The sequence below is a fragment of the Lolium rigidum genome, chromosome 3 (genome assembly GCF_022539505.1).
Source record: "Lolium rigidum isolate FL_2022 chromosome 3, APGP_CSIRO_Lrig_0.1, whole genome shotgun sequence".
Lineage (NCBI taxonomy): Eukaryota > Viridiplantae > Streptophyta > Magnoliopsida > Poales > Poaceae > Lolium > Lolium rigidum.
In genome coordinates, this window is record NC_061510.1 from 298,540,996 (window position 1) to 298,551,929 (window position 10,934).

At 42.6% G+C, this 10,934-nt stretch overlaps 2 protein-coding genes and 1 non-coding gene across 3 annotated transcripts; 2 read left to right on the forward strand and 1 right to left on the reverse strand.

The window, feature by feature from the left end:
- The first annotated feature begins 465 nt into the window (after positions 1–465).
- On the forward strand, positions 466–538 carry TRNAA-UGC. The gene has a single exon. It is a non-coding gene; the product is annotated as a tRNA-Ala (tRNA).
- Positions 539–2,401: 1,863 nt separating this feature from the next.
- On the forward strand, positions 2,402–3,595 carry LOC124703605 (NAD(P)H-quinone oxidoreductase subunit T, chloroplastic-like). The gene is made up of 2 exons (XM_047235828.1): positions 2,402–2,803; positions 2,897–3,595. The coding sequence occupies exons 1-2, from the start codon at positions 2,505–2,507 to the stop codon at positions 3,315–3,317; spliced, it is 720 nt and encodes a 239-aa protein (XP_047091784.1). The 5' UTR covers positions 2,402–2,504; the 3' UTR covers positions 3,318–3,595.
- Positions 3,393–10,143, reverse strand: LOC124703604 (pyruvate kinase 2, cytosolic-like). Its single transcript, XM_047235827.1, has 16 exons — positions 9,908–10,143; positions 9,378–9,474; positions 9,160–9,257; positions 7,629–7,784; positions 7,284–7,361; positions 7,076–7,207; positions 6,231–6,311; positions 5,513–5,581; positions 5,335–5,424; positions 4,858–5,002; positions 4,692–4,780; positions 4,516–4,611; positions 4,375–4,442; positions 4,185–4,284; positions 4,035–4,091; positions 3,393–3,868 (listed from the first exon to the last, which is right to left on the reverse strand). The coding sequence occupies exons 1-16, from the start codon at positions 9,977–9,979 to the stop codon at positions 3,710–3,712; spliced, it is 1,587 nt and encodes a 528-aa protein (XP_047091783.1). The 5' UTR covers positions 9,980–10,143; the 3' UTR covers positions 3,393–3,709.
- Between the last annotated feature and the right edge of the window lie 791 nt (positions 10,144–10,934).

Consider the following 10,934-nt stretch of genomic DNA (forward strand, 5'->3'; position numbering starts at 1 on the left):
ACTTCATGCCCGCATGCCAATGCTCCTAGATTAGTCCTAGGTTAACCGGAGCTAGCAAGTCGGAGCAGTACTCCTAGTTCTTCATCAATTGGCATAGGGTAGGTAGGCGGTGGCGATCCGTCGGTGTGCTACCGGCCAATCGACCACCGGACGCCGCGCCGGCCAGCCGGTTTGGTCGTTTTGGCTGGCGAACAGTTACTGTAACCGTAACTACGTTTGCTGTTTCCAATTTCAAGCCTCCGTTTCCCGAGCTAGTCGCTTGACCATGCTACCATGATGCATGGTACCAGTACTATTAGTAAACTTTAGAGGCCGGGACACGACGCAGCCATTTCACACAGACCGAGAGGACTCGTACAAGCTGAAGGCGTTAGCGCGTGCACGTTAGCGTTGAACGACTAAACAGGTACAATCAGTAAGTGAGAAACCATATACTATACAAACAATTAGCAGAAGAAAACATGAGGGGATGTAGCTCAAATGGTAGAGCGCTCGCTTTGCATGCGAGAGGCACGGGGTTCGATCCCCCGCATCTCCATTTCATTCTAGTTTTTGGTCGTCCGGATAAAACCATTTACAAAAAAAAAACAATGGAATTACCACTCCAACTTAAGAAACCAGATTCACTATATGCAAGAGAGAAGAATACCAGATTCACTATATGCAAGAGAGAAGAATACCAGATTCACTGAAATTACCCTAGAAACAAATTCGCTAGAATTACCCATCGGAATTACCACTCGAACTTAAGAAACCAGATTCACTATATGCAAGAGAGAAGAATACCAGATTCACTATATGCAAGAGAGAAGAATACCAGATTCACTGAAATTACCCTAGAAACAAATTCGCTAGAATTACCCATCGGCTCAAGAAACTAGTAAGCTATGCAACGCTTCATTGAAAATTTACCGTGAACAATATCCCCTTGTATTCAAAACGAAAAAAGGGTGCATGCCCCCAGGCCTCCGGACCGTTGCCGTTGCCGGATCACGCTGGATGCTCCCATGCGCAATCCCAACAACTCGCATCCTCCCGGATCATCTCATGTGCGACCATGGGTCGAGATCGAGGCGTTGCCGCCCATGGGAGGTGCTTGCTTTGCTCCGCGGTAGAATTTAGACATTCATGGTGTCTTTTACATGCTGAAGAATGCCGCGACATTTGTGATGCCTATCGTGCCATTGTTGTTGACTATGGTGGCATCAATAAAAGTGTGTTGGATCAGTCGTTGCAGGCAGCTTTCACAACTCATTTGACGTTGTTTTACTCACAAATCTAGAACATGGTGGCTGAGAAAATTTGACTTTTGCGTGAGGAGGCTTCGTCTTGAAGGGTTTGTTTGGAACGTGTTGCCGGCTTAGATGTTCCCCATGTTGATTCTAGTGATGAGGGAAAGACGGCATGGACCACCAAGGTTGTGGCTCCATGGCATGTAATGCACACAACTCAGTCTGAAGCACCTAGGGAGCAAAAGAAAGAAGAGGGTCGTTGCAAGGATAGCTTCAACAACTGCTTTATTGGTGGACCCAATACGGGTTTTAGTGTTCGTCAACGAGTCTTCTTTGTGATTGTAGTAGACTCATAGACTTTGTTGGTTTGTCTAGTCGGTCGGGAAGTTGCATGCTTTGGATGGTGTTTTCTTTTTTGTTTTGTTGTAATGGTTTTTACCTGGTTTTCCATTAATCATCCGAGCAATTATTATTTTTCTTAATTAATAGATCGGTCTAAAGCTTATGTCCCGTTTCAAAACGTACTCTAGAAACAAGCCGATAAAAAAGAAAAGAAATTGTGTGGCCAAGCATTTTGCCATTTGGCTTTGTTGCGTGCAAAGTCAAACGGACGCAAAAGCTTTTTGTGGCGGTGATAGGTGATTTATTTGGCCACAGGATTGCCAGACAATTCTATTTCTACGCCTGCAGTCCTGTGATAAACAGCTCATTTCTACGGCGAATGCAGCTTTGCTTTCTGGCGAAGGTTCTTCCCTGACCGCAGATAATCGGATGATGTTGAAATATAACTACTTTTTTTAAACATAAGGCCATAGGCCCGGCTTTATATATATAAAGCCATACGGCAACCACAGAATTCGAATAGGAAAAATAACTACTGGAATAACATATGATCACAATAATCGTCCGATCTGTGCCGAACTCAAACAAATTAACAATTTCACAAGGCCAAGGTTTCTTTCTCTGGACACATTTATCTGACATATCTCTACCCTCTGTTTATTGTTACTCTTATCAAAATTCATGCAAACCGTGTGAGTATGTGGTGCAGGACGCCTGAAGCCCCCTGGCCGTGGCTGAACCTTTGCGAATTGTGTTGCAGAAAATGCAAAGGAAATATGATGTGGTGACTGTGGTGCCAAGCTGTGAGGTGGGGCTCACAGGGGGCCCCGCCTCATCGGCTGCCCACCACAACTCGCATGAACACCTCAAACTCCATCCGTCCGTAACATCAACAGATTTCAGTCCTCGGCAGTGCAAGGCTGCCGCCTCATGGCGGCATCCACAGCATCTGGCTCCTTGACACCCTTCCTCCACCGCTACCAAGCGCGAAGCCGGCGCCGCGCAAGGTTCGTCGTCGCAGCAAGCTCGTCGGACGCCGAGGCAGCCGGGTCGTCGACGGCAGGGCCAGGGAAGAAGAAGACGGTGGACACGAGGATACACTGGTCCGACCCGGACGAAGGCTGGGTGGGAGGAAATGAAAAGAAGGAAGGCGACAGCGGCAAGAACGAACCCTTGGGAAGAAGATTCGCCGACCTCATCAACAACCCAACGTCCGAGTCGCACTACCAGTTCAGTTCCGTTTCAACACAATCCACCGTACGTTTCTTATCCACCTTTCTGATGAAAACTGAGCACCAAAACTTTTTCTGATCCTGAACCAGGTTCTTGGGAATAGCACCTGAGGCGGACATAGAGGAGATCAAGGCGGCGTACCGGCGGCTGTCCAAGGAGTACCACCCGGACACCACGAGGCTGCCGCTCAAGTCGGCATCGGAGAAGTTCATCCGGCTCCGGGAGGTGTACAACGTGCTGAGCAAGGAGGAGACCCGGCGGTTCTACGACTGGACGCTGACGCAGGAGGCCGAGAGCCGCCGGCTGCAGCAGCTCAGGTCCCGACTTGAGGATCCTTACGAGCTCGACATCCAGAACTACGAGCCCGTGCCAGACATGGTAGATCGCCTTGGCGGGAAGAACATGGAGCTCAGCGATCAGGCCATGACCGCACTCACGTTCGACATTGCCATCTTCATCATCAGCATCTGCTGCATCATCTACGCCTTGTTCTTCAAGGAGCAGTACTGATGACAAGATGTGACGAGCACAAGGTGCAGTGCTATATACAGAATTAGAGGCGCAAATGGTATAGAACATGCAAGGTAATCGCTGAAGACAGTATGTCTTTTCAGTTAAATACAGCATATCATGTAATGTGAAATACAGGCTAGGAATCACTCATAGATATTATCTCATTCAACAATACTATAGTTTTGTCCAAAACTTGGTTGCTGCTGTTTCTGAATTTATCTTCAACTTATTACGGCAAGAAGTATATAAATCTAAAATGCCAAAGTGCTAAACAGGAGACAACCGTGTCATGCTGTACTTCTCTTGTTATCTCTGGTCAGAGTAAATGGAGAACAAAAGGTGATCCCAGGCGTGTAAAAACTGTTGCCTGAGAAATGGGTGTCTCATCTTTAAGAATCGTCACACTCAATGATCTTGACAACAGAAGAATCGCCAATCTTTTCGAAAATTATCACCCTGTCGTACGGCTTTATTATGCCGACTGACCGGCCGTAGTTCAGTGCAAGTTTTATCCCATATTCCTCCTTGGTGAGCCCACCAGTTTCGGCCTGTCACAGAGATAAATAAAATAAGAATCAGCTCTGGCTTTAGAAAGATCCATAACCTCCAAACGGAAAGCATCCTGAGCTACCGCCTACGACATATGTTCAGCATTGGAAAATAGCAGAATTTCAAGGCGCATCTGGTATTACCGATTAAGAAGTTCATACATACCTCATCAGTACTCCCCATCAAAGGGTAGACACCTCTAACAGAAAAACATTGCCTCGCCTGTAAGTTAACAGTCATCAGTTATAGGTTTATGGATCCCGCTTGATTAGCAAGAAAACTACAATCAGAAAGATAAATATGCCTGTTACTTACCTGTGTTGTTCCATAAGAAAGCCACTTCGATGGATCAGATCCCTCGCGTGGAAACACAACTGCCAAAACTGGCATTGGGGGCCTGTACTTAGCAATTAATCTGCAGAAGAGGATGCACAAAGTGAGTTGATAGCATTTGCACGACAGAAACATGTTTAGTCGAGTGCTGATCTTGCATAGTATAGAGCACCTAGCAGCTCTCCCTGAGAAGGTGAACACAATAATCGCAGCAGCTTTTACTTTCATTGCAGAACGAACCTATATAAGAACAGTAGATTGTCACTTTCTATAGTAAAATATGTGTCTGGCCTAATGATATAGAAGTACTTACCGCTGATGATGCTACAGATTCTTCATGGGCCATGGGTTCACCTACATGCCTCACTACTCTCTTGAAGTGAAGTGACTGGTTATACACGGTCTCAGCCTAGAGGAGAAGTTAATTGTTGATCAGCCAATCAATTAAGATGATTTTACAAGTTACTCATACATGATATAGGGACGTACTTCTGAACATATCTTGCCAACAGTACCCACAGAATCAACAGGATATTGCCCTCGAAGTGTCTCCGCACCAAGCAAAATGCCATCAGTTCCTGAAATATGAGTAGCATAGGAAATAAGAACCTACAAATTTGGCAGGTAGTGTTAAGAACAGCACAGGTTTACAGACCATCAAGGACAGCATTTGCTACATCAGTTGCTTCCGCACGAGTAGGGCGTAGATTGTCAACCATACTATCCACAACTCTAGTGATGATCACAGGTTTGCCAGCCAGGTTGCATTTCTGGATACCATTCTTCTGGGACATGAACACCTGGACAGTGAAAAAATGATAGGTTATGAAATGAAGCAACCAATACCTGCAGTGATGCCACTGATATAAGTGAGATTATGAAATGAAGCAACAAATATCAGCAGTGCGGCCTATAAGAGCTAAATGACTTAACTGTAACTGTAAACTGATAAGCACATAAATGGTTAACTGTTGCACCATAACAACAACGATATTCTTGTAAATATATACTTGTGTGAGTATCATTTAAAGGCAACCGGCCATCATGAATAGAAATTAATATACACCTATCTGATAGCGCACAGGGTTTGCAAGGAGCGGAATTAGGTATTCTGAGAAAGACCAAAATTTACCCTCTCTGGTGGGAGGTCAATTCCCAGATCTCCTCGAGATATAATAATACCATCAGCCTCTTGGAGAATTTCATCAAAATGCTCCAAACCCTAGAAAGAAATAAAGTACTGCACGATGAAACTAACCATAATATAGCAGTGAAACACAATGAACACATCATAAAAGCGTGATAGTTACCTCAGCATTTTCAATCTTCGCATAGATCTGCGTGTCTTGAAGATCATGAGATAGTAAAAAGGCTCTAAGCTGCACACACAAAATATTACTAAGGATCAGCAGTGTTCCCATAGCTAACTACCAAGTCCTCGGTTGCTATCAACAAAGGTACAAACAGCTTATCATCATGCAGAGGATGTACTGCCTCAAGTAACTGGAGAAACAGTAACACCATTTCAATGAAATAATATCAAACAATGAACAAGTCCATAACAACATACATCTTCTTCATGTACAATTATACTTGTTCAACAGATTGTATCATTAACCAATGTGTTTGACAAGTATACCCCTTAGAAATATGAGCCTACATGTAAGTCTGCCCTTGGTTTATCTTCCAAGTTAAACTGTAGATACATACAGGTTCAGGTGCTAATTCCCATTTATAAAATTGGCTCAGAATTTGCATCAATATGCCTCTCGAAATCTAATTTCTGTTGACGCTTGAGTGCACAAAAGAGCATGAAAAGACACTGAAATAAAATACTCCCTCCGACCCAAATTAATTGACGCAACTCAGGAGTACACTTGTACTGGACATAGGCTATGGTTGCGCCAATTAATTTGGGTTGGAAGGAGTACTAAAGGTACTGTTGAAAGGAAATCACGAAGCAGGTATGTGAATAACTGAATGGATAATTCAGGTGCAAGAGTGGAATGATCCAGAAAGAAAACTCACCTCACTGACATCCTCAGAAGAGCGGGTATGTGAAAGCGATATAATATCAACACTGTTCTGCAACCCCCATGTTGAAATGACCTGTTGCACGAAAAGTATGCTTAGGATGATTTTGGAAGATGTAAGTTAACATAATAGCATCAATATGAAATCATGCATTAGAAATGAAATTTCAGATGTACGTAATCTTGAAATAAATTATTCCCTATAATTTCTTTTATTTGTTCAGACTTAGACAGTCTCCAACAGAATAATGCAAATCTTTAACATGTGTTCAAATTCTACTATGTTATCAAAATATGATCAAATACTCAAATAAATGATCATATGAAGAAATTAATATTATCAATCCATATGACAATCTAAATATCACTGTGTACATTGGCTGTCAAAGTTTTAAGATGTTGATTGCACACATTCAAGAACGAAAAGTAAGAGAAAGGAGCAACCAAGTTCAACTTTTGAAAAATGGTACCTACCAAATCCTCAAGTGCAACTAAAGATCAACAATAGTCAACATCAGAATGAAGCAAGGGATATCATGTTCACGTGCAGAATGCAGCTATATAGTTGTATTTGGATGCAACATGGCTGCAGAACATATTGTTTGGTATGTGAAGTATTTTAACTTGTAAGGCATGTGTGTTCTCTTTCTCCGAACAAGTCATATAGTTCATCTTGTTGAATGTTGCTAACCCAAAAGGATAGACAGCGCAAAATCTACTGAACCTGAAACAGAATCGGGTTGCTATTTGTACAAAAATTTGCTAGCCAAACTTAGACTGATAGATTGTTAACAATATATAGCTGAGTAGTGTACAGAAACTCAGAGTAGTGCACATTACCTGTTTATCATATTCACTCAAAGTGGGCATACTGATATGTACTTGTGAAACATGCAGAGTGAAAATGGGCCCTGACAGTGTAGCCGTATTCTTCACAAGACAAATCACTTCTTCACCAGAAGTCTCAGTAACCTATAGTTGCAGTATATAAGGACAGGTCAATATTGGAAAAGGCATGTATACAAGGAGAATTCAGATATTGACGTACCTCGAGCCAGAGAGACGTTGATTCACTTCCTGTGAAAAGATATTGACCCATGAAAAGAGTATCACCCTTCTTCACAACCTAAACTCAAGGAAAGGGAACACGATCAGATTTGCGGTATTCAAAGAATCTGAATTTGAGAACAAAGGGTACTATCACTAGCATAATAGAAAATTCAAAACAACTTATATTTGTTGCATAAAATCCATGAATTTTACTTTAATGCCAGATGCAGTCACACAGAACAAAAGTGACATATTGACATAAACGCATAGAGACAGATATAAAAGAAGTATAAATAATACACTGATTACTTCATATCTCTTCTTTTTCTTTTTATCCACTTACTTTTGCAAGATCACCAAATTTAATTGGTAGAATATCAGCTGAGGGAGCTTTAGAAAGGTCTGGTGTTATTGTGACATGATTTCCACCTTTCAACTCGATTGATCCACCAGTTGAGTTGTCAACCTGAATTTCTGGACCCACTGTATCTAACATTATCTATAAATAATAAGACCAAGTTAGATGCTGGAAGCATATGCCTCTTAGCAACAATCTTAAAGCATTGCATATACCATACAAGGTTATTAAGAGAATGCAGAAAAGACGAGCCAAACATGATACTGAAAAGGTTTAAACATAAATGAAATTCTAAATTTTAACTATGAGTTGCTGCCTCAAATCAGAGATACTTAAAAAGTTAATTGCAATTAAACTCTTTAAGCTAACTCAAGGAATATTTTTACAACGACCAATGATGGAAGTGGAATGAACATCTGCAAAGTAAATAGAAAAGGCCATCTCCAAATAGAGTACATATGTGAAGTGCACAAAGTTAGCAGTATATATCTCAAGGAAGAAATGGTTAGCTAGTTTTAGCACTCTAAGAAACCTTTTTCCGTAAATAAAAGCACTCATATAAAAACATATATGTCTATATGCAGCTATGCACATGGAACAGAAAAATGAAACTTGGATGGAAGAAGACTTAGAGAGAACATAACCCATATGTAAGGAAGTGGTCTACAAAGTTTACATAATCAACATCATAAAGTAGAAGCATGGGAAAATTAAAGTACGGGCTGGAGGAAAAAGCTATAAAACAAAGCAAATGATATTGTACATGTTTACACGTGTAACTCTTGACAATATGATAGGTATGTACATCTAAGAAATTACACATGCCTACATGCCTATCACTAAAACTTCTCCCAAATGTTCAGTCGTTACTGCTGAAAACATAACTAGAACAATTGAAAAGATATCAATTTGAAAGTCAATCAAAACAACAACAAAAATAAAAATATTCCCTCCGACACTTATTATGGATCGAAGGAGTAGGAAAAAATCAACATAGTGTAAAGCATGATTCTTACATAGCGTATTGACTAGGTAACTGGTACTCAACAGATCCATCACTTTGTTGCGATTATAAAGGACTCGGTCTTGTGACTGACTTCTCTATTAAAATTCTGAGCTGATATTTCTATATTGATATAGCATCAAGAGAAACATATAATGATTCTGACTTGTTTTATATAGGCTGGATACAAAAGAAATGTCAAAATTATGTCACTGACTACTGCCAATACTTCGTGAGCAACAACCAAGAAGTGACTACCTCTTTGAGTACCCGATAATAATATACGGCCTAGTATACCTATTTTCAAGTCTCTGATCTACTATAATACATTCATGTGGGTGATTGAAACAACACATCTTTTTATATCTTAATGAGAATCTTCATAACTAAAGGTCACTACAATTCTTATATGCTAGTTTCAGTCTTCCAACTTTCCAAGCATACATATGTTGTACATTGAACGATGCATATCAAAAATTCTGCACAAGTTATTAACCAAGGTTGCCAACTTACAGGGCACAACTTCTTGACATTCTGTGCGGCTTTCCTGAGATTATCAAGGGTCTCCTGATGATAAGCAGCATCCTTCCAAGAGAAATCAAACCGCGTAACTGCAAAAAAGGAAACGATACACATATCATTACGATTATTATATCACGACAAAAGCAGCAAAATCGTGACTAGTGCCGTTGCAGTAAATCCAGGTACTTAAAAGGAAACCATCGCCAAACCTGACATCCCGGCAGTGAGGCATTCTTCAATAACTTCGACCGAGCGCGACCTGGGCCCAAGCGTCCCAACAATCTTGGTGAGCGATGGGAATACTTTCTGCACAGGAGCGCACGCAAGGTATGTATAAGTGTCGTGATTCGGGACCCTCGTCGAATCGAAAGCGAAACTTTCTCCGTCCTACTTGCAAGTGAGACCATTCGATTCCCCCGCAAAAAAAAAGTAGGACCATTCGATTAGTGATTTGAGAAGTCACTCGACTTCCACCGAATCATGACAACGCGTTTGGCGTCACGCAACATTAAACCCCGAATTCCCCAATCCCGCGCGATCTGTCCCGTCGGAGACACGGATCGACGGCATTCTAACGAAATGGATCACCGCGATGCCCGCCTCTCTGCGCACCAAATCGGATCGAGGGGACCAGAAACATCCAGACGAAGAAGTCCGAATCCACCCACAGGCGCCGCGCATACACGGAGTTCGAGATCGATAGAGAAGAGGGGGGAAATGGAAGGGAGATGGCGCTTACGGGCTTGGCCGGGGCGAGGCAGGAAGCGAGGCGGACGGGCTCCTCGAGGAGCATGTGGTTTCCGCCCTGCATCTCCTCCGCGGGCGGGCGGAAGCTTCTGGAAGGATCTGGCTAGGGTTTTGGCTCTCTCTCGGGTGTGACGCGATGTGATCGAATCTAGCTCCTCGGAGCGGGCAAAGCGAGGGAGGAAGAGGAAGAGAGCGAGCGAGGCGTGAGGAGAAAGAAAGGAAAAGAAATGAGAGAACACGTGGCATTTCCATCTCGTTTTTGTGTTGAAACATCTCTTGGCGTGGTGAAGCGACAAAGTCGTGGGTCCATGACATGAGTGGGACCCCTTGGAAGGTTTTAACTGCCCTAGGTGGGCATGCTTGAAAAACGGTCAAAAACCGACAAAATCATTTTTTCGAAAATTTCATCGATCGATTAATAATCATTAACAGCCGTACAAAGATGTTTAAAAATAATAAAATTATAAATAGGTCACTGGACCACCTAGCGATGACTATAGACACAAGCGAGCCGAAGGCGCGCCACCGTCATCGTCCCTCCATCACCGGAGCCAGGCAAAGTTTATCGTAGTAGAGCTTGTTGTAGTAGACAGATGGGAAGTTATTATGCTAAGGTCACAGAGTACTAACGCACTAGAGTAGCAACCATCGCTAATGACGACAACCGTAGATCAAAAGAAACTAACATGAAACCACACAGTTGAAACATTTTATTTAGCATAAGGCCTTAGCCGGCGTCTCAAGCTTAGCCTGGCGGCGCCTCCGAGGGCGAGAAGGAGGAGAAGAATGGAGGGTAGGAGTGGCGGCGGGCCTAGGGTTTCTCCCCTCGGTGGCCTGGAGGGGGCGACGCGAGGGGAGCGTACTGATAGGTTCGTTGCATGGAAAACAAAAAATTTCTACCGTGAACATGAACAAAAACCAAGGTCCAATCTAGGAAGAAGCAAGATCTAATCTACGAAGATCGAAGCAACGATATGTATGTGAGACTAACCCTCGAAGATTCCAAAGCCTACGAGATT

Excerpts from the sequence above, each read along its gene's own strand:
- LOC124703605 (XM_047235828.1), top strand. The coding sequence starts at position 2,505 with ATGGCGGCATCCACAGCATCTGGCTCCTTGACACCCTTCCTCCACCGC. Across the intron at positions 2,804-2,896 it reads ACGTCCGAGTCGCACTACCA|GTTCTTGGGAATAGCACCTG; the intron begins GTTCAGTTCCGT and ends ATCCTGAACCAG.
- LOC124703604 (XM_047235827.1), bottom strand. The coding sequence starts at position 9,979 with ATGCAGGGCGGAAACCACATGCTCCTCGAGGAGCCCGTCCGCCTCGCT. Across the intron at positions 4,781-4,857 it reads AGCAAATGCTGTCCTTGATG|GAACTGATGGCATTTTGCTT; the intron begins GTCTGTAAACCT and ends CTCATATTTCAG. Across the intron at positions 4,612-4,691 it reads TTGGCAAGATATGTTCAGAA|GCTGAGACCGTGTATAACCA; the intron begins GTACGTCCCTAT and ends CTTCTCCTCTAG.